At 39.4% G+C, this 26,499-nt stretch overlaps 1 protein-coding gene and 1 long non-coding RNA gene across 7 annotated transcripts in view; one reads left to right on the top strand and one right to left on the bottom strand.

The window, feature by feature from the left end:
* Nucleotides 1–10,458, bottom strand: part of ACBD5 (acyl-CoA binding domain containing 5) — a 40,930-nt gene extending 30,472 nt beyond the window's left edge. For 4 of the 6 annotated variants that reach the window (XM_045775343.2, XM_045775347.2, XM_045775345.2 and 1 more), the window contains exons 1-4: nucleotides 9,336–9,490; nucleotides 8,981–9,152; nucleotides 4,732–4,852; nucleotides 3,007–3,079 (exon numbers count right to left, since the gene is read on the bottom strand). In XM_045775343.2, coding sequence (XP_045631299.1) covers nucleotides 3,007–3,079; nucleotides 4,732–4,852; nucleotides 8,981–9,152; nucleotides 9,336–9,350 — 381 coding nt within the window. In that variant the 5' untranslated portion in view covers nucleotides 9,351–9,490. Of the gene's footprint in view, nucleotides 1–3,006; nucleotides 3,080–4,731; nucleotides 4,853–8,980; nucleotides 9,153–9,335; nucleotides 9,491–10,384 lie in introns of those variants that run through there. The other 2 variants (XM_045775346.2, XM_087857618.1) reach the window with 2 other exon arrangements.
* On the top strand, nucleotides 9,504–25,929 carry LOC123778137 (uncharacterized). The gene is made up of 3 exons (XR_006775803.2): nucleotides 9,504–10,779; nucleotides 20,702–20,775; nucleotides 21,518–25,929. It is a non-coding gene; the product is annotated as an uncharacterized LOC123778137 (long non-coding RNA).
* Nucleotides 25,930–26,499: the final 570 nt, after the last annotated feature.

The raw sequence follows: 26,499 nt of genomic DNA, 5'->3' as shown, positions 1-26,499 counted from the left end.
CCTCTTAGAAATCCTGAAATAATGAGTCTGGGGTTATGCTGGGGCATTTTTTTTTTTTTTAAACAAGATCCCCCTAGTGATTCCAATGTGCAGTGCTGAGTACACCAATCTCTCTTTAAATCCCACAGACATGATGCATATTATTCAAGTTCTGGCTGAATTCTCCAGAAATCCTCATTAAGATAACCTACACAATTTGGGGGGTGGCTGGCTGGCTCAGTCAGTAGAACACGCAACTCTTGATCTTGGGGTTCTAAGTTCGAGCCCCATGTTGGGTGAAGAAATTCTTAAAAATAAAATCTTTAGGGGCGCCTGGGTGGCTCAGTCTTTAAGTGTCTGCCTTCAGCTCAGGGCATGATCCCAGCGTTCTGGGATCGAGCCCCGCATTGGGCTCCCTGCTGGGCGGGAAGCCTGCTTCTCCCTCTCCCACTCCCCCTGCTTGTGTTCCCTCTCTCGCTGCCTCTCTGTCAAATAAATAAATAAATAAAATCTTTAAAAAATAAATAAATAATAAATAAATAAAATCTTTAAAACAACAAAAAAAAGATAGCCTGTAAAATTTGTACAGAAAATAGAATTTCATATTTTCTTTCCATTATGAATCAAAATTAACTTTATTTAAAGAACTATGGATTATTTCCCACAAACCACATTAGTTATTCTGCTCCCTCAAAGCTAAGATCCTATTAAATTATTTTAAAAGAATTTTTTATTCCAGCAACTTTTTCAGTGATATTTCACTGGGCAGTTTATAAATTACAAAAAGCAATTTTCCATAAGACACTATCTATTATAAGATATAAATTAAATTGATAAGTTCTTAAACATGTGAATTCAAAAGCGCAGAATGAGATTTATACTAAAAGAGTAATTCTAAAGAGCAATAGCACAGTGAACTATATTTACAAATATAATTTAACAACCGGTTCAGTTAGTAAATTATTGCAATTAGAAGTCCCAGGGTGCCTGGGTGGCTCAACCGGTTAAGCGTCTGCCTTCAGCTCAGGTCATGATCCCAGGGTCCTGGGATCTAGGCACCCCCACCCCCCCACCCCCGCATCAGGCTCCCTGCTCAGCGGAGAGCCTGCTTCTCCCTCTCCCTCTGCATCTCTCTCTGTCTCTCTCTCTCTCAAATAAATAAATAAAATCTTTTTAAAAAGTCCCAAATTCAGTAATCAAATCTCTGGGATAATGTACAACCCCATACCATTATTTAAAACATATATATTTTTAAGTAATCTCTATACCCAACATGGGGCTCGAACTCACAACCCTGAGATTGAGAGTTGCATACTCAACCAAGTGAGCCAGCCAAGTCCCTCCCATCTCCTGCCACATCATTATTTAAAAGCATACAATTTTATCTGCTGATGTCCACAAAGCAAATCTCTGAAAATACTTTTAAAAACTAATCAAATTTTTCAATCTATGGGTATCCTAACATTCTTAGATTTATCTCTAGAAGTTTACTATAAATTTTATTGTATTCACCATATGAAAAATGAAATTTGAAAAGTTTGAATGGAAATAGTTGGTATATTCTCTTAACTAGAGAAGTAGCTATAGAAATCTACAGGCACAGTGGAAGTATCTTAAGACGGCTAAAAGGCAGCAGTGTAGTTTAAATCCATCTCCCTCCCGCTTTAAACTGTGGCTACATTATTAATTAATCAAATTGGATAGGGAAATGGGTAAATTTTACATAATGTGTCAATTCAACTTTACATGATAGAAGCATGTCCTAAAAATTATGATGATATTTAAAAGAAAGAAAAGGAATAGTTACCAAACCAAAAAGGCTTTAGATTTTCTCTTTTGGCTTTTAAAAGTTTCCTTTGTTGTTGTGCTACTGATACAGTTAACAGCCAAAAGGACCAAACTCTGCCTTCTGTTATAGATAAACCAGGTCCACTAAATAAAAACTGCAAAAATTTAACAAAGGCCACAACTTTGAGCAGTATAGAAGAAAACAAAATAAAACAAACAAATGAATCTCAATCGACCAAACAGAAATTACTTCTAGAAATTAACACTGTCAAACAATCTGGCAAAAGAACTATTCCATTTTACAGATTTTCTTTATGTTCACAGAAAATGTATTTAAGATTATCAAATGGACCTAAACTTTACAATTTCTGATCCAATTCCAAAATAGAAATGGTGTAAGAGTATCTTTAAAATCCAAGATTTCCTCATAAATTTGCTCCTCAAAACAATCCCTTGAACAGACTTAAAAGAGCTAGCTAGTAAGGAATGCCCTCCTTACTAATTATCAGAGAAATTAAAAGCATCTTATTCTGCTTCTGAAGGATCTCTGCATTCACAGAAAAATGCTTGTTACTAAGAAGTCCCGTGATGGGAGTATCTCAATTCTTGAGTCAAACCTGATGAGAACACTGATGGGCAGGGTTGTTAACTACTTCTTCTAAATAAAAAGTTCCAAAGCAGAAATGCTTTCAAGACAGCCCAGGTACTGCCCAGATTCCTGAGAAATATTCAATATTTCAAAAGATTCCTATTTCCACACTTTCTGAAGAAGTTGACTATGGAGAAAGACAGAGAAAATGAAAAAAAAAAAAATCACATCGCATCACTCCAATGTGATTTTAAGGAAAAAACACTTACCTTAAGATGAACATGAGGAGACAGATAAAGCCCTAATAAATTCAACAATTTAAAATTTCTATTCTAATATATTGTGATCTCTTTGTTCCTTAAAACAAAGCAGCTAATTTGCTTGATAACAAAATTATTAGAGCTGCTCTGAATATTTTCATCTTCTTTCTTTTCTTTCTTTCTTTCTTTCTCTTTCTTTCTTTCTTTCTTTCTTTCTTTCTTTCTTTCTTTCTTTCCCCTTCCTTCCTTCCTTCCTTCCTTCCTTCCTTCCTTCCTTCCTTTTTTTAATTCATGACCTGAGCTGAGATCAAGAATCAGACGCTTAACCAACTGAGCCACCCAGGTGCCCCATGAATATTTTCATTTTCTGCTGTGAATTATTTCCCCTACCTTTTTCATTTCTTCAACATATGCAATCATGGCCTCCTCTTTGGTCATATCACCCAATGAACTCCAAGCATCCCTAGAAATGAGAATATCCAAATAACAAAACAACACATTTTCCAATTGCTCAGAATACAATTTGTAGTCAATGCTATAGGATCATTAATTTAAAACAGGCTCTCTAGTTAAAGCCTACACAAAGATATTATACTCTCAAAGGATCACTTTAAATGTACCATCTTAAAGAAAAGTATCAGAGTAAATAAACCGTCAAATTAAATAGTATTTAAAGTTTGCAAATATATAGCCCATCTATAGATTATAGACTATAGATTACAGAGACTATATTATATACACTATAGAGCAGACACTATAGACTGTTGAAAAATACCTGCTAAGAACTCTTCAACAATTTTATATTGTAAAGAACAGTAACAGAAATGATCATTTTAGAACTCTACATGAAAAAAAAAATGAAAAAAAAAATGGAAAAAAAAAAAGAACTCTACATGAAATGAACTATCACAGCCATATTTTAAATGAACAGAAGTTTTGGTTAAAGGTTTCCATGAATTTAAACAAGAGTCTAACTTACACACTCAAAAAATAAAAGTGGTTTCCTATGTCTAAAAAAACAAAAATGTGAGGCATAGGACATTTTTAAACCCCTAGATAATGAGAACAGTCCTTTGAAATTTTTGCCTAAAATGAAAATCTTTCTTTTTACACATTTTTTCCAGAAGCAGTTTAGATCCACCAATGGTCACTTCTGAGGAAAAACCATAAAGTAAATCAATTTTCTTAAAACAGGTTAAATAACACACTGCTATTACATTTAACCTATAATCTATGACTATTCATAAAGAACTTAGAGGAAAGTACAGTACTAAGAAATCCTCAAAGGAGTTTAAGGACTTCCAATTCAGTGTAAAGAAATCTGGCCATTGGGCGCCTGTGTGGCTCAGTCGGTTGGGCATCTGCCTTCAGCTCAGGTCATGATCCCGGAGGCCTGGGATCGAGCCCCACATCAGGCTCTGGGCTCAGCAGGGAGTCTGCTTCTCCCCTTGCCCCTCACCCTGCTCTCGCTCTCTCTCTCTTTCAAATAAATGGAATTAAAAAAAAAAAGAAATTGAGCCATCAAAATGTGTGGCTCTTAAGACATTCTTCACCAATTAGAATACTCTGTTCATCACATATAGTCTATGTTACAGAGGTATCTCTGGCTATTTTATGATTTTCTTAAGTATATTAAAGATCAAATTTCTATTCGAGTACAGTGGGACAGGAGGGACAGCCTAGATAAAAAGTTAGCACCGCAGTCCCTTAGTCATGCGCCTAGTTACTTATCATCTAAAGGCTCAAAGCAAACAGTGTCACTGCGTAAGTAAAGTCATTATTTTTCTTGGTAGGTACAAGAGGCAGGAGAGTTTGTTTGTTTAACTGACTTTGGGAGTTGCTCTTCTTACAATAAATGGAAAAAACCCCATCAAAGGAAAGACTAACTGAAAATGATTTTTTTTATCTTTGATACACCTTTCGGTTTTATTGCTTTCCTCTCTTCCCCAAGACTTTTCTACTTGTATGAAATTGTGTTAAAAGCACATGGAGGATAAAAATTGGATCGAGCACGTTAGAACACTTCTGCTTAGAATACATAACCACAAAAATATGTCATATGATAATTATGTCACTAAAATAAAATTCCTTCCATAGCTCTCTATATGAAATTACCATTTGTATCTTCCAATAGGATCCCAGAATCCAGGCCTTGAAAGTTTACAGGGTCCTTCAGTTGCCTGCTTATAGAAGCTATAGAATTTGAGCATCATTTCATTTGTTGGCTGAAATGAACCTATTGGAAACATATTAAATACAGATCACCTAGAGAACACAATCGATAATCTAAGGCTATAAATCAGCTTAGCTATACTAATAGTGATTTTTAAATATTTCATTAATAGCTCAGATAATCATTTCTTCCTGTCTTATAGAAACAAATGTTATGGCTCTGTTAGTTGCTATACTCCTTCAATTAAAAAAAAATCTCTCGAGATTTTTATACTTTAATAACAATGCCTAACATAGTTCAGTAAGTAAAAGCATAAGTGAACAAATATGCTGTAGGTGTAACTAAAATAACTGTCAAATGTCATTTAAAAAGCACTATATAAAAATATAGAATAATTGCATTAGGCAACTACAATAAGGTATTTTTTATTGAAAGACTGTGACAAACCAAACTGACTAGCATAAATGAAAAAGCTAAATGTACACTATACTTAAAAAAACGTCAGTATTAAGAAATTCAACTCCTTTTGGCCAAATTTCAATTTCTTGATGAAAAAGGAAGTTTGGCTAAAGTCAACCAGTACGTGCTGTGGTAGAAAAAGAATTAATCCAAGATAAAAGAGATTTCTCGGGCCGCCTCTCGGGCCGCCTGGGTGGCTTAGTCAGTTAGGTGTCTGCCTTCAGCTCAGGTCATGATCCCAGGGTCCTGGGATGGAGCCCCGCATCGGGCTCCTTGCTCAGTGGGGAGTCTGCTTCTCCCTCTGCCTGCTGCTCCCCCTAACTGTGCTCTCTCTCTCATTCTGACAAATAAATAAATAAAATTTAAAAAAAAAAAGAGAGATTTCTCATTTCCTACCTCTGTAATTTTGGACACATCAATTTCAGTGAAAATCAGTCTTCATATATGTCTCTAGCGTATCTATAACCTTTTTTATGTAAAAAATTTCAAACTGTATGCATGAATGCTATAAGTTGCAATACTTAATAACAGGGAAAATTGGAATGCAAATGTTTTATAATAAATAATTGCCTAAATAATTATGATACATATATACAACAGGATAGTTTATAACTACAGCCCTTAAAAATTGTATGGTATGAAAATATAAACAATGGCTTGAGAAAAGTTTCACAATCTATTATAAAATGATAAAAAAACAGTAGTTTAAAAATTGCATATCCAGTACAATCCATTTTTGCAAAATAAGTATTATATAAAGTAATAAGTATATACATAAAAAGCAGAATAGAAGGAAACACATCAAAATGTTAAAGAAGATATCTCTGAAAATAGTAAGCATAAAGATTATTTTTATTTTCCTTTTTGCTTATTTGTGTTTAAAAATTTTTTTTACATTCAGTGTGTTTGTATATTACTTTTATACCAAAATTATTATAAAAATAAAAATTAAGGGGCGCCTGGGTGGCTCAGATGGTTGGGCATCTGCCTTTGGCTCAGGTCATGATCCCGGGGTCCTGGGATCCAGCCCTGCATCTCCCCCCCCTCTGCTGCTCCCCCTGCTTGTGCTCTCTCACTCTGTCAAATAAATGAATAAAATCTTTTAAAAAATAAATTAAAATTAAAATGTAAAAAGATATTTTAAAAACTTTATAGATTGCATAATAAACAGATAACGTGTAGTAATCAAAAACAAGTAGTTTATAAACGTTGTGAAAATTACAACATAGACAGGCAGAGAGGTGGTATTTCAGGTTTGGCCAAGAATGAATAATTCCAAAATCACAATAACAATTATCTCTATATAACATATGTTCTTTTAGGAGTATCTATTAGATATATTATTTCAATAATATGGTCCTTCTTTATATAACAGAGGTAAAAAAAATGGGGAAATTACAGTTAAAATGGTCACGTATTTTTTTAAGCTTTGAAATAAAGTTTTATTTGAAAAAATATTTTTAAATGGTTACCTACTTAAATAAAACAAATCTACATTTAAAACACCAATAGCCTCGTCTCATAGTATCTTCAGTAAATCAAAGTAAGATTTAAAAGTTTATTTGTTAAGGTAAGTGACATATACATTAGAATATATTACAGTAAAAACTGATAACATATTATATATATTCTGTGTGTAAGATACCAGATAAAGTATAAGCTGTCTTCAAGGTGCTCACACATAATATGTTTGATATTTGTATTAAAAATATTATCTAAGAATTTAAATTTCAGGGGCTCCTGAGTGGCTTAACAGCACCTGCCTTTGGCTGAGGTCATGATCCCAGGGTCCTGGGATTGAGCACCCCATGGGCTCCCTTGCTCAGCAGGGAGTCTTCTTTTCCCTCTCCCTCTGCTCCCACGCCCCCTTCAGCGGGGTTTGTGCTGTCTCTCTCTCTTGCTCATTCTCCCTTTCAAATAAATACATAAAACCTTTAAAAAAATTTTTTAAAAATAATAAAAAAAAGAATTTAAGTTTCTAAAAGCTAAGGAGAAACCAAACATAGATGCTATAGGATTGATTATAAGTTTAGACCTTAAATAAAGATTAAGCAACAAGGAACAAAAAAACTGTAAGAACTTACTCATTGCCAAACGGTTCAGGGCAGACACCAAATAAAAAGTATTATTATAAAAAATTTAATAATTCATTGTAAAAGACTTCCAGCTTCAATTAATATCAATTTAATTTCACACAACTAATGAATCATCGAGCCTTACATCGGAAACCAGGGATGTACTGTATGGTGACTAACATAATATAATAAAAAATCTTTAAAAAAAATCAATTTAATTTCAGGGGATAACAGTATACTGAATACTGTACAACACAGGTGCCATTTGGCAGGATATCTTAACTTTGCAATAGCTTCTTAAATGCTATGTATATACAGATTATATTTACATATGTTTCTTAATACATAATATATATCAAAAAAATAAACTAGAGACACCAAGTTCTACCTTTAACAATTTTCAAAACATTATAAAAATGTGTGGTTTAGGAGAAAGGATGAAGATACAACTTACGTAAAACTCTTAGAATGATGCCTTTCTATAAACTCTCTTAATCAGGCATTTAAAAAACCAATAGCTAAGTAAGTTCCTGTATTATTTCTTTACATATTCTTCATTCACTCTTAATAACAACCCCCTCCTATGTCCTTCCCTAGTTCGACGTTTGAGATTACAAAGGAATACTTTTTTGTGTATATTTATTTTTAAAATCTTTTGAATCTGCAATTAATTAATTTTTATTAAACGGTGTTGAATATTCATTACCAAGTTAATTCATGATTAATTAAAATAGAGACCATATTAAATACTGCAATAACAGTGTATTCATTGAGCATTCAGTGAGTTTTACCCTCTTGGCACAGTAATAGTGCTTAAAAACATCATTTAAAAAATACAAGTTTATTGTGAAAAATAATTCATATGATGAAGAAGGATAGGAAGTAAAACATGAAAGTTCCCCTTGCCAAGCCTCTCCACAGGAAAAAATATTTGAATAACGGCTTTAAATTTCCCAACTTTGGTCAAACACATAAAATTACAAATTTGAAAAGCTCTGTAAGCTAAATAGGATAAGTTTGAAGAAAACCACACCTGGACACATCACAGTCAAATTGCTGAACGGCAAAGATAAAAGAGAAAAATTTTGAAAGTTGTCTGAGAAATGACACATTAAATACAAAAGAACTGGAATGATATTTCTCCTAAGCTGAAAGGAAGGCCCCATGTAAGAATAAGAAAGGGAACCCTAGAATAAGAGAATAGCACACACAAAAAAGTCACAAATATGTGTATTTATTAAAATAAATCATTTTACAAATGAATATAGCTATTCTTTCCTTTCCCTCCCTTCACATCAAAAGTTTTTGAAAGGCTTAATAGTACACTTTATAAGTATGCGGCACCAAGCATCCCCAACCCAGTTTTATTTTTTTTAACATATCCAAATCCGCAGTCATTAAGTGACAGACTTTTGTTTTCAGCAATGAAAACTACTCAAAATCTGGATAATATATTTGTCTTGTGCTTGAAAGATCAGCAGGTCATTAATTAACACTCTTCACCTTCCCTCCAATTACATTCCTTTTAAACGCAAAAACGAAGTAGGTTAAATTAGCAAGACTAGAAGCAGAAAGAAGATTAAAGGAGGCGAGGTTCGGAAACTGGGGCCTCCGGCCTCTGCAGGAGGCTTCTCCAGCGCGGGCCCAGCGCACTTACCATTTTTCGGCAAACTCTGGATCACCTTCACCGCCGCCTCAAACCTGGTTTCGTGCACGGATCTCGTGTCAGCCATCTCCAGCCGCCAGTGCCGGCCCCAGTCCCGGTCCCAAGGTCTGTCGGCTGGAATCAGGCAGCAGCAGCACCAGCTTTCCCAGGAGCCTGCATGAAACTGGAACATGGAGCGCAGCCGCGGATCAACATGTCCAAAGGGAGGAGGCCCACGCAGCTGATCATTGCCCCGTTACCCTGCCCTATCCAGGCCACCCAGACCGAGGTGGCCCAGCTCTTTCCTCCTCCCCGGGGCGTGACCTAGGCCGAGAAGCCGGCCCGCCGAGACTGAAAAACAACTCACCGAGAGGAAGAGCATCTCTAGCACAACACGGAGGGGCTCCGGCCACCCGTGGTCGCGGAGCCGCTCTCCCACCCGCAAGACCCTGGCGGAGCAGCCACACTCCCCATCCCGGCGGGGTCCCCACAGCCCCGCCCCAGAGCCACTAAAGGACCCACTAGCTGCCGCCGCCGCCGCGGCCGCTAAGCCGACTCCACCCACCCGCCCCGCGTCCGAGGCGACGACGCGCGCTGCTGTGGATCGCCTGGGTAGGGCCAGAGAAGAAGGCAAGGCAGAGAAGATGGATCGCATTTAGCTTTTTGAACAGACCGGACCGCGGCGTCCATCCCAGTGCAGCCTGACAGGGGGAAGCGCGCAGGGGACGCGGGGTTGGATCCTGCGCCAGGGCCCAAAGGATGGAGCATCGGGCAAAAAAAAAATGCCCCTGCCCTCTTAGGTTAGGGTTTGAGGAATGTGATGGGATGTAAGCAAAGGGCTTTAGATCCGGATAGGCTCGGTGCGAAACTTATGTTCTGCCATTCGAGTTCTGGCACCCTAAAGAGTAGATGAAAGAATCTGAGATGCTGGAACACAGTGTTCAGCAGTGTTTGGGCCGCTATTCTTTGGCAGTTTTAACCGCCTCGAGCCAAGAACGTCCTAGAGTAACCAAAGGTGTGTGGGAAGGTTGCCAGCCCGTAGACCGTGCCGGGGGAGGAAGGAGGAACGAGGGCACTTTCCCCAGCACCACCACTAGCTTCAGCCCGATTTAATAGGCCACGGGGCTCGGGGAGGGAACAGTGAGGACCCAGTACGGATTGTCAACCCTAGAAAGGTGTACCTTGGGCCTTCACCTTTCTAGTTTAACGCCCCGAGACCTCAGGCACCTGGAAGAGCCCCCAGGCCCACCGTGGAGGGACTGATACGGGTTTTAGGGACGGAGTCTTGCGGCCCAGAAATCCCCGAACTCCCAGGGCCTCTTTGTCAGTTCGGGGTTGGTTAGGAGGGTTACTAGCAGAAATCTAAGCGCAGACTGTAAGTTACTCTTCCCTCGGAGTCTCACTGCCGGCATTTACCTTGACATTGCCGGGCAAGGCCCGTCCGGTATTGTCCCCGACGCCCGCCCCTCGCCCTGCCCCGTGGACTTGTGGGAAATGTAGTCCCCCCCACCCCCTCCGGCGCTTCCGGATACCTCCCTCGGCGGCCAGCGTTCTTCCCACCTTTTTCCGGTTGGGCTTCTCCGTACCGCAGACGCTCAAGCCGTTGCGGCGGAAATCCCTCCTTCTCGCTGCGTCGCACTCCGACACTAATTTACAATGCCACATCCGCTTCCAGCAAAAGAAACCCTCTGTGATATCTTCGGAGGTATCCTGATGTGACCTGGTGTGAATCGGAGAACTGGGATGTAGTTTTTTGCTCCTGGTTGCTTACTAACTTTGAGGGCAAGTATATGAAGGCAAGCGCCGTTTAGGTAATAAAGACTACCGCTTTGCTGAGTGCCAGGTATTTGCCAAGAGAATACACACGTTCCAAGACCGCTATAGGGTGTTTACGAATGAGGAAATGGAGGCTCACGGTAACTGATTGGCCCAAGGTCCCACAGTTTAGTAAGTAGCAGAGCCAGGAGTCAGTCCAAAAAACTCTTGCTTTAGATCTTGGACTTTTTCCAGGACGCCAAAGTGTAAGAAATTAACAGTTTTTGTAATAGACTCAAACTAGGAAGAATTTATGTGGTTTTTTTTTTAATTTATGTGTTTTAATATCTGCTGCTTCCTCACCTCTTTGTTCTTTTTTTAATTATATTCATTTCGGTTCCAAGCTATTCAGTCATGGATACTTATAAAAGGGCTTGGGTGTTTATTTCTAAGTCTTCATTTTGACCACTTTTCATGAAGTTTATGTAATAAGCAAATGTATGTTGGTCTTTAGGTACAGATGAATGGGAATTTTCTGTCAGTGATTTTTGTGGAATTTCCATTTGCAAGTAGTGTAGTATAGATTTCCAATCAAGGAGAATAGCATAAGGAGAAAGGAAATTGAGATTATTCAGGTAAAGTTATTTTAAAAGTAGCTGTTTCATGTAGCTGTGCTGGTTTGTATGTGGTAACTCCTACTGAAACACAATGATGAATATGATGGACTGACTCAGTTCCTAAGCTGCCTTCCATTTATGTGAACAACCTATAATTCTACCTAAAATATATCTCATGGAACACTGGTTAATATCTTTCGATACCAGGGCGCCTGGGTGGCTCAGTCAATAAGCGACTGCCTTGGGCTCAGGTCATGATCCCAGGGCCATGGGATCGAGCCCGCATCAGGCTCCCTGTCCAGTGGGAAGCCTGCTTCTCCCTCTCCCACTCCCCCTGCTGGTGTTCCCTCTCTCTGTGTGCCTCTCTCTGTCCAATAAATAAATAAAATCTTAAAAAAAAAAAAAAAAATATATATATATATATATATATATATATATATATATATATATATATATGTATATCTTTCAGTACCTTCAGAACAGTGCCTGATCTGAAGCATTTTTTGAGATTTAATTGACATACAACATTATGTTAGTTTCAGGTGACAAAATAATGATTGTCTGTTTGTACATATTACTAAATCATCACCATAATAAGTGAAGCATTCTTTTTTATTTTTAAAGATTTTATTTATTTGACAGAAAAAGAGAGAACACAACCAGGAGGGAGCAGCAGGCAGAGGGAGAGGGAGAAGCAGACTACCCACTGAGCAGGGAGCCCCGTGCCCTAAAAGGCAGACGCTTAACCAACCGAGCCACCCAGGCGCTCCAAGTGAAGCATTCTTGATTGTGTTCTTCTAGAGATATTTTAATTACGAATGGGCCCACTTCTTACGTATGACCATAAAAAAGGTAAAATGGTATCTTTATGTGTTTAAATAAACATAAAGGAGCAAATTTTAAAATAACCGAAAAATTCTTCTTTCAGATGCTCTTTCCTTTACAAGCATTTTTAAACTCCTACTATGTCCCATGGGACATAATTAACACTAAGGTTACAAAGCCGGTCAGGGAACTCAGTCTAGGGTGGTAAATAGCCATGTAATATAATAACCACAATACAATGCACAAGTGTTAAAATTGAAGGATATAAAAAGAGCTATATTATGTACACCAAAACAAGTACAGAAATGTTGGTAACAGTACTATTTGGTAAAGGCCCAAATCTGGAAACAACTCAGTGACCATCAACAGTAGAATAGACACATATGGACTACTGAAGGGCAATGAGAACAAATGAACTACACCTATTCAACATGTATATAGCTCATAGACTTAATGTTGAGGAAGAAGCATCTAAATTCAAAAAAACATAATGTGTGATGCCCTTTATATAAAGTCCAAAAACAGGCAAAAGCAAATGTTTAAATTCAAGCTGGAGGTATAGTGTCTAGAAAGGGGATGAGGGAAACTTGGGGTTCTAGTAACAGACAATTTCTTGAATTAGGTGTTTATTACATGAGTATGTTCAATTTGTGAAACTATTGAAATGTATAATTAAGATTTATTTGAATCTTAAAAAAAACCAACAAACAAATAAATAAAAGGCAGAATCAGACCTATAAATACAGAGAACAAACTGATGGTTACCAGAGGAGAAAGGAGTGGCGGGTTGAGCAGGATGGGTGAAGGGAAGATGGAAATACAGGCTTCCAGTTATGGGATAAATAAGGCAGGGGAATGAAAGGCACAGCATAAGGAATATAGTCCATGATACCATAATAGTGATATAACTGGACAGATGGTAGCTACACTTGTGGTGAACATAGCATAATGTACAAATTCGTCGAATCACTAAGTTGTACACCTGAAACTAATGTAACATTGTGTGTCAACTATACTAAAAAAAAAAAAGAGGGGTGCCTGGGTGGCTCAGTCGGTTAGGTGTCTACCTTCGGCTCAGGTCATGATCCTAGGGTCCCAGGATTGGGCCCCATGTCAGGCTCCCTGTTCAGTGGGGAGTCTGCTTCTCCCTCTCCCTCTGCCCCTCCCCCCTGCTTGTGCACATGCTCTCTGTCTCTGTTAAATGAATAAATAAAATCTTTTTAAAAAATTAAGAAACGAAAAAGAGAAAATTTCTTCTTTCACTCTCTAAAAAAGATTTATTTTTCTTTGTGTATGTTATACTCCATTTAAAATTGAAATTTAAAAAATTGTACCTGTAGGGGCACCTGAGTGACTCAGTTGGTAGAACATGTGACTCTTGATCTCAGGGTTGGAAGTTCAAGCACCATGTTGGATGTAGAGATTAGTTAAAATAAAATCTTTAAGGAGTACTTGGGTAGCTCAGTCGGTTGAGTGTCCGACTCTTGATTTCAGCTCCAGTCCATTATCTCAGGGTTGTGGGATTGAGCCCTGGATCAGGCTCCTCACTCAACAGGGAGTCAGCTGGAGATTCTCACTTTCTCTTTCTCTCTCTGTCTCTCTCTCTCTTCCCCGCAAATAAATAAATCTTAAAAAAAAAAAAAAAAGAGTCCGTGGGGTGCCTGGGTGGCTCAGTCAGTTAAGTGTCTGCCTTCGGTTCAGGTCATGATCCCAGCGTTCTGGGATCAAGCCCTTGCTCAGCAGGGAGTCAGCTTGTCTCTCTCTCTGTCTCCCTCTGCCCCAGCCCCCCTTCGTACTCTCTCTCTCAGATAAATAAAAAATCTTAAAAAAAAAAAAAGTGCATGCGCTTAACCCTCATAATCTATCACCACCTTAAAGAAATCCTAAATATTTAAAAATAAATAAGTAGCTGCCTTCGGCTCAGGTCATGATCCCAGGGTCCTGTGCTCGAGCCCCACATCAGGCTCCCCACTCCACAGGGAGTCTACTTCTCCCTCTGCCTGCTGCTCCTCTTGCTTGTGCTCTCTCTCTCTCTGTCAGATAAATAAATAAAATCTTAAATATATAAGCATTTTTTAAAAAATAAAAATAAATAATTAGGGGCACCTGGGTGGCTCAGTTAAGCATCTGCATTTGGCTCAGGGCGTGATCCCAGGGTCCTGTGATTGAGCCCCATTTCAGGCTCTTCTGCTGGGAGCCTGCTTCCTCTCCCACTTCCCCTGCTTGTGTTCCCTCTCTCACTGGCTGTCTCTCTCTCTCTGTCAAATACATAAATAAAATCTTTAAAAAAGAAAAAGTAAATAAGAAATAAAAAAATAAAATCTGTAAGGGGTGCCTGGCTGGTTCAGTCAGAAGAGCGTGTGACTCTTGATCTCAGGGTCATCAGTTCAAGCCCCACATTGGGCATGGAACCTACTTACAAACAAATAAACTTTAAAAAATATTTTTTTAAAAATGTACATGCTATGGGAACATAAGAGAGTATTAAATCTATGTGACAAAATGAGGAAGATCAGAGAAAGCAACATTTGAGCTGGTTCTTCTGGGATGAGATGGCATTTGCAAGGAGAGAAGGTGAGAGAGAACCATTCTAGGGAAAGGTAAAAAAGCTAAAACACACCATATGTGATAAGCAGCAAGTTTGTTCATGTAATGGGACTGTACATATGAGGGAAGGTGGGACAAGGTACTGGATGAAAAACTGGCTGAGGCTCACTTGAAGGTCATATATATGCCATGCAAAGGAGTTTGTACTCCGTTTATAAATCCATAAAGACAGTATATTTTTGTATGAACTACAATTTGTTCAGGAAAGCACAACTATTATGATTGATATGGTATCAGACATTAATTACACTATATTACATTAATTAGACTGTATAATTGTGGGAGCTACTGAAGAGTCTATGGAAAGCTATTGTATCTGTGTCTGGAGGGGAGCTTAAAATTGCTATAGGTCAGTGTGTCTTGTAGTCAAGAACTTACATGAAGTAGGGAAGAACAAAGAAAAACTGAAACCCCTAAGGACAAACTGGAACCAATGAGGACAAACTGAATTCTATGTTCTCTCTCACTGCCTCTAAAGTCAATAACATTGATGGCCTTCAGAATAAAATGGTACCAGTCTTCATGCAGCCGAACTCATGCCTGACCTAAGACTCAGGAAAGTAGGTCAAGGTTCTACTCCATGCCTGGTACCCTCCAGAGATCCTTCACTCCTACCTATCAAATCTCACATAAATTCTTATGGTCAATCCTAATTCAGAGCAACACAAGGAAGGGAATTCTGGGAGATATAGTTGTAGCTTCTCTAAGAATAATGACCCAATACAAATTGACCAGAATTATTCTAATTTTTACTTTTATTTTTTGCTTTATTTATTTGAGAGCAAGAGAGAGAGCGAGCAGGAGTGCAGGGCAGAGGGAGAGGGAGATACAGATGCCCCGCTGAGCAGGGAGCCTGACATAGGGATGTTTGATCCTAGAACCCTGAGATCATGACCTGAGCAGAAGGCAGACACTTAAGTGACGGAGCCATCCACGCACCCCATTCTAATTTTTACTTTTAGAGTGACCAGAGTTTATTCCAGAAATATACAGAAAGATGAAATTTAAAAATCTAACATAGGACGATTATGACTAAGAGTCAGATGCTTAACCAACTGTGCCACCCAGGCACCCCAAAACTACAAACTTAGACAATATGACAGTCTCGGCTAATGCAACAAGATTAAAGAAAATGAATGAGATATAAGAATCAGGAAAGAAAAAGTAAATATTTCGTTATTTGTGGATGATAAGTTGTCCACATGGAAAATTTAAGGGAAGCTACTATTGTTACAACTTAGGGTTCAGCAAGGTCATTGAACATAAAATCAATCAATAATGATCCTTTAAAACAACAGCAATAGATTAGAAAATATAACAGAAATAATATTCACAATAGCAATAAATTCCAAAGTCCTAGAAACAGAAGATGTACAATATCTTCATGGAGAAAAACTATAAAATTTATCTGGACATGAAAAAATCTGAATATATAGACATATGATAGTTCCATCCAAAATTATAAAGATGAAAATTCTTCCCAAGTTATCCATAAATACAATTCCAATTATAATCCCTGTAGGACTCTGAAACAAACTTCATAAACTTCATAAACTGACTCTTAAAAAAACCTAAAGAAAAGCCCAAAACAGGCAAGATGATTCCCAAAAGAATGTGATGGAATGTTGGTCAGGGTGGGCTAACTGCTACAGTCAACAACTGCAGTATTTCAGAGGCTTAACACGCAAAGTTTCTCTCTCATTCATCTTACAGTCCAATGATAGTGGCAGAAGAGCAAGGGGGAGGTTGGATTCACTTCACTGAGTCTTCTAGGAATCCAGAATCCTCTGCCTTATGGCTCCATCATCCTTTAGGACCTCAGAGTCCTCCAAGAATCCACTGCATGCAGAAGAAGAGGTTAGAGGGATGGCCTGGAGAATCTCAAGAGAGATTTTTAGGAGCCAGGTCTGGAAGTGGCAAAGACTGCTTTCCACCAGCATTTCATGGGTCCCACTTAACCACAAGCAAGACTGAAAAATTCTAGTCTAGCTAAATTTCTAGAGAAGAAAACTTGATGAACAAATAGCAGTCTCTACCACAAAAGATTGGTCCCACCAAGTAGTAGCATACTTAAGAATTGTTAGTAAAATGTTATACGCAACTAATGAATCATCGAACTTTACATCAGAAACCAGGGATGTACTGTATGGTGACTAACATAATATAATAAAAAAAATTAAAAGAATCATTAGTAATTAACAAGTGTGGGATACTGACTGAAGAAAAGCTATTTAGCTTAATGGGATGGAAGAGAGGGCTCAGACAGGAATTAAAGATTACTGGAGAAAATATGAACTATTTCATAAATAGCAATGGAACGAACTCTATATAGAAAGTAAAGATAAGGGGCGCCTGGGTGGTGCAGTCGTTAAGCGTCTGCCTTCAGCTCAGGGTGTGATCCCAGCGTTCTGGGATCGAGCCCCACATCAGGCTTTTCTGCTGGGAGCCTGCTTCTTCCTCTCCCACTCCCCCTGCTTGTGTTCCCTCTCTCACTGGCTGTCTCTGTCAAATAAATAAAATCTTTAAAAACAAAGAAGAGAAGAAAGCAAAGATAATAAGATCCTTACCTCAGATAGACACATAATAAATTCCACACAGATTAAGGATCTAATGTGTAAAGTACATCTTTAGTCATTAGAAGAAAAATAGAGCTGCTGCATTACACAACTCCAGGGGGCACCATTCACGTTGTAATCTGTATTAATTAGTGCCCCCTGAAGTTGTGTAGCACAATGATCTTGTTTATGATTAAGTGTTAAGGAAAGGATTACTTAAGCCTCAAAAATAGAATTGCAAAAAGAAAATATGGGTACATCTCTTAGCTTAGGCTGCATTAACTAAATGCTATAAACTAGGTGGACAGTTATTTATTTCTCATAATTCTGAAGTCTGGGAAGTCCAAGATCAACAGTCCAGCAGAGTGTGATTCTTGGTGAGGGCCCCCTACCTGGCTTGCAGCTGGCTGTCTTTTTGCTGTATCCTCACATTTCTTTTCCTAGATGTGATACATGCTCCTCGAGAGAGAGATCTCTTTCTCTTTATCTTCTTATCAGGACACTAATCTTATTAAAAGTCCCAGCTTCATGACCTAATCTAAGCCTAATTACCTACCCAAAGTTCTCACCTCCAAATAGTATAACATTGGGGAAAAGAGTTTCAGGATATGAAGTTAGGGTAGACATAAACATTCAATACATAACAATACATTTGACTACATGCAGATCGAAAACTTTGGTGTAAAAGAAGATACATATATAAAATTAAAATATGTTACAGATTTGGAAAGAACACTTTCAACATGTGTTGAATGATACAGTCTCCAAATCCATCTCCCTTCTCCCTTGTCTCTGAGGAGATTATGAAAAGCCCAAAATTCAGTGTTCTAAGCTCTCCTACAGCTAAAGGTAGCCATGTGTCACTGTTCTGGTTTATGTACGTAGTAAACATTGCTCGATAGTGCTTCTGCGAAGGTTTTTAATGAGTAAAGATTTAGCTGGAGCATGCCTTTGCCCTTTTTAGCCTTTCCCTTTTACCTTTATCCTTCTTATTCTTGAAATGTTGAAATAGATGGAAGTATAGCAGCTATCTTGTCCCATAATGATGAAAACCAGGTACCAAGTTGGTGAAAACTAAAAGAGAGGAGGAGCCTGGGTTCTTGGTGGCATCATGAACACCTGCACCAGTCTAGCATGGTCTGTGCAAAATCTCCTGATCCAAGAAAAATATAAACATCCTTCTGTAGGGTTTTATTACCTGAAGCAAAACAGAATTTCTAACTGCAACAATCTGTAAGAGACAAAAAAAACCTTTTGTACAGAATGAAGAATTCTTGCAGTTAATTAAAACCAAAGGACAAAAAACTCAACAGAAAAATGGGTCAGGGAAAAGACTGGCACATAGCAGACGAGGAAAAATAAATGACCAAAAACACAAATGGGAAGATAAGCTCTATAATAATCAGGGAAATGCAAATTAAAACAACAATTAAATACCACTTTTTATTCCTCGGTCCTGCTAATGATCTTATGTCTGACAATATGATGCTGGTGAGAATATGAACGTATGGAACTCTCATACACTCTTAAACTTTTTTTAAAAGATTTTATTTATTCATTTTGACAAAGACAGCACAAGCAGGGGGAGCGGGAGGCAGAGGGAGAGAGAGAAGCAGGCTCCCCACAGAGCAGGGAGCCCGATGCAAGGTTTGATCCCAGGACCCTGGGATTGTGACCTGAGCCAAAGGAAGACGCTTAAGTGACTGAGCCACCCAGGTGCCCAGCTCTTATATGCTCCTAATGAGAATGTAAATTGATACAACCTACTGGAGATCAATTTGGTGCCTTTCTTTCTTTCTTTCTTTCTTTCTTTCTTTCTTTCTTTCTTTCTTTCGATTTTATTTGACAGAGAGAGACTGTGAGAGAGGGAACACAAGCAAGGGGAGTGTGAGAGGGAGAAGCAGGCTTCCCGCTGAGCAGGGAGCCCGACGCAGGACCCAATCCCAGGACCCTGGGATCATGACCTGAGCAGAAGGCAGATGCTTAATGGCTGAGCCACCCAGGCACCCCTGGTGTTTTCTTTTCTTTTAAGATTTTATTTATTAGAGAGAGTGAGACAGACAGAGATAGCGAGAGCGAGCATGAGTGGGGAGGAGAGGGACAAGCAGACTCCTGCAGAGCAGGGAGCCTGACTACGAACTCGATCCCAGGACCCTGAGATCATGACCCCAGCCAAAGGCAGATGCTCAACCTACTGAGCCACTCAGGCGTCCTCAATTTGGTATTTTCTACTGAAAATGAAAATACACATACCTAATAATGGAGCAATTTCCTTTTCTAGCATAAATTCTAGAAAACTTTCACCCATGTGCGCATGGAGACAGATATAAGGATATTCATTAGAGAGCTGTTTGTAGTATTAAGCAGTTTGAAAAAACCAAAATACCTTCAAATAGAGAATACCTAACGAAATATGGAATGCTGGAACAACAAAATACTATATAGCAATAAAAAGGAATAAACTATACTAGAACTATATGAATCTTGAGAATATAATGTTAAGTGAAAAAATAAATTTTTAGAATATATAAAATGCATAAAACAGAATTATAAATTGTTTATACCAACTTAGTACATAAAGTTATTTTTCAATAAAAAGAGAAACAATAAATTCATGCTAGTGGTTACTTCATGGGTGGAGAGACTGGTTGTGGTGCATAAAAGGTCCACATTTTTATCCAAACATTTTATTTCCCTTTAAAAAGCAAACATGAAAAATGTGACAATTTTGCAATTTTTTATAGAATTTTACCCAATTGCCCTCCAATGCTTATTGAACAATCCATCTTTTCCCCTTGATTTGAAATGCCTCCTCTTAAAATACTAGTTCCCACAACTCAACAAAGAAAAACAATCAGATTTTAATATGGGCAAAGATCTTGAATAGACATTGCTGTAAAAAAGATATGCAAAAGGCCAGTAAGCACATTAAATGATCCTCAACATCGCTAATCAATAGGCAAATGCAAATCAGCTGTTTTTTGGTTTCTTTAGATTTTCTATTTGTTGATATTTTCATTTTGTTCCCACAATACTTTCTTGACTTTCTCCACATCCTTCCTTAGTTCTTTGAGCATTTTTTTTTAAGATTTTATTTATTTATTTGAAAGAGAGAGAGAGAGCGCCCGAGAGATAGAGCATGAGCAGGCGAGAGAGGAGAAGCTCAGCAGGGAGCCTGACATGGGGCTCAATCCCAGCACCCCGGGACCATGACCCGAGTGGAAGGCAGACTCTCAACCAACTGAGCCAACCCAGGTGCCCCTGCAGTTGCTTTTCAATGTTGTAATCTTTATTTATTTATTTATTTATTTATTTATTTATTTATTTATTTTCTTCCTTGAAATGTGTTTTTTCTTTTCTTATGTAAAATGAAGATAACAATACCGTTCTTACAGGATTGGTAAAAGATAAGAGATAAAGAAGGATGAAAGAACTTGGCATGTTCTTGGTAGGTAGTAGGCATTCATTTTTTTTATAATAATTTTTTATTATGTTATGTTAGTCACCATACAGTACATCCTTAGTTTTTGATGTAGTGTTGCATGATTCATTATTTGCGTATAACACCCAGTGCACCATGCAATATGTGCCCTCCTTAATACCCATCACCGGCCTATCCCCCCCCCCCCAGCCCTCAGTTTATTTCCCAGAGTCCATAGTCTCTCATGGTTCATTCCCCCTTCTGTTTACCACTCCCCCTTCATTCTTCCCTTCCTTCTCCCACCGATCTTCCTTCTATTTCTTATGTTACATAAATGAGTGAAACCGTATGATAATTGTCTTTCTCTGCTTGTCAATGTCGTAATCTTTAATATCTGGCTCTGGAAAGGGGGAAAAAAACTAAAAATGAAGGGGCGTGGAGGGGTTCTTTAAATTCCCTGTAAGTCACTTCAGTGAGAGGGGAGGGGCTTGCAACCCTGGAGAGAGGTGCACCAACAATGGCTGCTTGCTTTTCTGGCAACACTTCATTGATCAGGTGCAGTAATCAGTGATCAGATCCCCGATCCCTGATATTTGGGGGAGAGGGTCCTTTTTGCGCACTCTGGCGCCCACAAGCTGTATGCAAGCTGCTCCAGGAATATCTACACACCTGCCTGCGGTGTGGCAGGGGGTGGGGGAAGGGTAGCAGCTAATGTGCTAAGTGCCGAAAATGACCAAAAGTAACTGCGATTTTCCTTCATTTTTTTCAGGAAGTTGCAAACTGTGGGTAGACTCCAGAGTAGTTACATCAGGCAGACTGTGCCAGCGCAATTCTTGTTTGGAAGGGTAGGCCGATTCTTGGTGCTTCCTGCTCTGCCATCTTCCCAGAATCCTCTCTCGAACACTCACTTTTAACTGGTGGTGTGCTAAGTAGTTTATGGTTCATTTCATTTATTATTTTCAAAACATAAGAATTAGCAAGGTTTCTATAACTTCCCCAGAGTCTCACAGCTGGTGGATGGTCAAGGTTATATTCAAAACGAATGAAGAGAGGCACGTCCAGAACAGCGGAATAGGGGTCATCTTAACCTGCTCCTGCATAAAAGCAATGAGAACATTGGCAAAAATTGCCGAAGTCACTGTTCTCCAAACTCTGGCAATCAAGCAAACTCTGGAAATTAACCATAACCATGAAAAATTAACTGTGGGGGCACCTGGGTGGCACAGTCGTTAAGTGTCTGCCTTCGGCTCAGGGCTGATCCCAGCGTTATGGGATCGAGCCCCACATCAGGCTCCTCGCTGGGAGCCTGCTTCTTCCTCTCCCACTCCCCCTGCCTGTGTTCGCTCTCTCGCTGGCTGTCTCTCTCTGTCAAATTAATAAATAAAAAATCTTTAAAAAAAATTAAAAAAAAAAGTGTGTGACTCTGGCTGAGGTCATGATCTCAGGGTCCTAGGATTGAGCCCCCTGTGGGGCTCTGTGCTCAGTGGGGAGTCTGCCTCTCCCTCTGCCCCTCCCTTCCCTCCCTCCCCTACCCTTCTGCACTCTCCTGCTCTCTCCCTCTCTCTGAAATAAATAAATGAAATCTTTAAAAAAAATTAACTATGGAAATAAAGGAACATTGATTCAAGAAAAAAGCTGAGGGCTCTTGGATGGCTCAGTCGGTTAAGCCTCGGATTCTTGATTTCCACTCAGGACATGATCTTGAACCCTGAGTCAGGCTCCTGGCTTGGGCTCAGTGGGAGCAGGCTCGAAATTCTCTCTCTTTCTCAAATGAATAAATAAAATCTTAAAAATATATATTTACTATTTATTTGAGGGAGAGAGCACAAGCAGGGGGAGCGGCAGAGGGAGAGGGAGACAAGCACACTTCCCGATGAGCAGGGAGCCCAATGTGGGGCTTGATATGGGGCTTGATCCCAGGACCCTGGGATCGTGACCTGAGCTGAAGGCAGACGCTTAACCGACTGGGCCACCCGAGCACCCCAAATAATAAATCTTTTTTTTTTTAAAGATTTATTTATTTATTTGACAGAGATAGAGACAGCCAGCGAGAGAGGGAACACAAGCAGGGGGAGTGGGAGAGGAAGAAGCAGGCTCATATCGGAGGAGCCTGATGTGGGGCTCGATCCCATAACGCTGGGATCACGCCCTGAGCCGAAGGCAGACGCTTAACCGCTATGCCACCCAGGCGCCCCCCCAAATAATAAATCTTAAAAGAAAAAGAAAAACTACTAAATCTCTGTAAAAACAGTAAGCTTTGTGGCGTTTGAACTTGCCTTATTTCCATCCCTCTCTCCCTAGCACTGCAGTAGCCTTGAAAACAAACTGTCTTACAATCATAGTGTACACCAAGCATCATCCTAGCAGCCTCTGGATGGGGAAGAACAGGCTGGGAAAGCCCCCAGAAGTCCAACCTCCAGAAAATTATTGCTATTTGACCTTGCTGGCAGCTCCCTGGAAAAGCCCCATTCTCAGGACTTAATCTTTCACTTGACTCAGAACTCACTTCGCACCAACAATTCTAGCCTCAGGGTATTTGTTAAAAGCCAGTTTTAACTGTTTTCCATTGCAGTGGCTGTGGCAGCAAGAATAGTTAGGGCAAACAAGAGGTTGAATAATTTAAAAGGAAAATCTGGAGAATGAGATGTCCGCAGAGGATCTTGAAAAGCAGCGACATAAATTTTTGGAAATCCAGAATACCATGAATATATGCAGAGTCGCGCACGTGCCCAGGAGACACTGAGACACCGAGGAGATACTTCAGTGGCCACAAATGACAAAGAATACAGATGTTACAAAATTAGCTTGGAAAAGTTATCAAACAAACAAACAAACTAATGACAGCAGCAAACAGGAACACGATCAAAACCTGGGAAGAAAGCCAGATGTTCTTGTGTATGAGTAACTTGCACAATCTCACAATAGCATCCAGGCCACATGTATATGTATTGCAAAAGTTTCCCCACTTGCCGTGAACACCTGACACTCTTATTTTCTTTGATTATCTACTCTCTCTGGAAACTTTCCACACCAATCTCGGGGTGTTCAAGTGATTATGCTAATGCTGTTTCAACATGTCTCCATTTCCAAAGTTGATGATTGTAAAGAAGAGCCAATTCCAGAGGGACTAATCAGATTTTCTTTCTGAGGAATGTGGATTTGGAACCGAGGGAATTTAGAGGAGGATTGGCTTCTTGAATGGTGGAGATGAAAAATTTGGGACACAAATTTGTCATGCTCTCCGCCATTTACAAAGGGTAGCAAAAACAAAACGAAACCTTTGCAAAGAAACGGCACTAAATGAAAATGCTACCTGGGTTCCTGATGGCCCTCCCAATGACTTGCACTAGAATTTTCTTAGGACTGACTGCATTTGAAGTTTTGAGTTCTGTGAGTGAGCATGAATTTTCGTAATGAGAACTAATTTTTTCTTTTTCTCTTTTCCCCTTTTGTCTTTTTCTTTCTTATGCTACCTTGGGGTTTTGTTTTCTGTACCTTTCAACTAAAGAAATACTAACTTTACATGGGCTGCCATTTGTCTTTAGAACTTTTAAATATTATTTTGTTCATTTGTCAGGAAAAGAGAAATTACTCTGGATATTTCCAACACTAAGGGATTTATAAAACCGTTGGAAGGGTTGGAGGACAAAGTTCAGGGAGGAATGTGATTAGCCAGTTCTAGGCTAGGTTCAAAGATTGAGATACTTGTTATTGCTGGAGGGGTCAACTGTTCCGGGAACAGTTCTGTTGTCACAAAGCCCCACAGCATGTTATTGAAGTTGAAAATGAGAGGTGGAGGAGGATTCAGCAGCTTCCAAAATTAACAAGTGATTAATTCATTCAGACCATGCTGGAAATATTACAGCTTCTGGAGAAGAAGAAAAAAAACAACATGAGATTGCACTTAAAGGCTATATTTTCCCCCCACAGTACTCCAGATACTTGGCATTTTTAGCCACTGCTAATTTTTAATTATTTCATGATAATAGCTTGCTCCACCGTAAAATAATACTGACATTCTGCCGTGGCTTGACTTAACGTGTCTAAGGGAGACCTTTCCCCCATGTTAAAGGAATCATCAGACCTGCCTGAAAACTAGCCTGTAGGTCTGGCCTGCTACAAATACGATGACTTTGTGTAAAAGAATTTCCGCCTCCAATTATAATAAAATTTGAAGGAGAGTTTACAATTCACTCTATCTCCTGAAATCCTCTTGTCTTGTGTGGGCCTTGCTAAACTGTTTAAACAGAGCAGTCCATTCACCCTCCTTCTTTTCTGAGGATTCCTGGATGGTACTGTTAATTTGAAAAGAAGCAAAGAGGTAATAATGGGGGGTTGTAGAATCCTAGGATGTCAGTTAATCCTGGAATGATCTGTAATGAACTGACTTGTGTCTCCTGCAAAATTCATATATTGAAATCCTAACCTCAGATACCTTAGAATGTAAATGTATTTGGAGATAGGGCCTTTATTTATTTATTTTTTAAAGATTTTATTTGTTTATTTGACAGAGAGAGAGAGTGCTCGCGGGTGCACAAGCAGGGGAAGCAGCAGGCAGAGGGAGAGGGAGAAGCAGCTTACCCAGCAGGGAGCCCGATCTTGACCTGAGCCAAAGGCAGACACTTAAGACTGAGCCCCCCAGGCGCCCCTAGATAGGGCCTTTAAATAGGTAATTAAGATGAAATGAGGTCATAGGATATGACCCTAATCTAGTATAACTGGTGTCCTTATCAAACAAGATTAGGGGGTACCAGGATAGCTCGATTGTTTAAGCGTCCTGACCCTTGGTCTTGGCTCAGGTGGTGATCTCATGGGTCGTGGGATAAAGCCCTGCTCCAGGCTCCACGCTCAACGCGGGTCTGCTTGGGATTCTCTCTCTCCTCTCCGCCGGCTCACTTTCTCTCTCTCTCTCTCAAATAAATTAAAAAAAAAAAAGGCAAGATTAGGACATAGACACCAGGGAAAAGGTCCCATCTGAGGACATAGTGAGAAGATGGCCATCTGCAAGCCAGGGAGAGGGGCTTTAGGAGAAGCCAAGCCTGCTGACGCGTTGATTTTGGACTTCTAGCCAGCAGAACTGTGAGAAAATAAAATTCTGTTCTTTAAGCCACTCAATGTGTGGTATTTTGTTTTGGCGGCCTGAGCAGACTAATACAGCCCCCCTCCCTTTTTTTCGTAGAGAATGTATTCATGTCACATAGTGGTGGTGGAGGAGGAGAGGAGGGATGGTGGGGGGAGAAGCCTGATTGCCTGACTCCCAGTTTCCTAACATTATACCGCATTTCTAGTCCACATTCTGGTTTGTTGATCACACAATTCCAATTTAGTATCCTGGGATGCAATATTGTGAATTAACCGTGCAGAAGTCTGACACTAAGTATGCAGTGTCATTTGTATCCCAGATGACAGGAGAAGCAATCTTGTACCAAGATAGTCCAAATTATTCTTTCCTGGCACATCTCTTAATCCCTCTGAAGTAAGGTCTTTATGATTATCAGCAATCTGGTATTTCAAGGTTGAATATATGAAATTTCCATTTATCCCCACGCATATGTGCAGAATTTGCAATTACAAACTGTTTTTCATGACCAAATTGATTATCTTGACTAGACATCCATGAAATGAAATGCAAAAGGTCTGGTTTTCAACTTGAGCCTCAGTATACATCATATAGTTTAATACAAACAATCTTATTCTTTATTCTGCCTGCAGCTCTCCCTGCTTGTGCTCTCCTTCCCTCTCTCTGACAAA

The sequence above is a fragment of the Ursus americanus genome, chromosome 31 (genome assembly GCF_024610735.1).
Source record: "Ursus americanus isolate L20-20 chromosome 31, mUrsAme1.1.p, whole genome shotgun sequence".
Lineage (NCBI taxonomy): Eukaryota > Metazoa > Chordata > Mammalia > Carnivora > Ursidae > Ursus > Ursus americanus.
The sequence above is the reverse complement of the archived record's forward strand: the minus strand, read 5'-3'. Positions and strand labels throughout refer to the sequence as shown.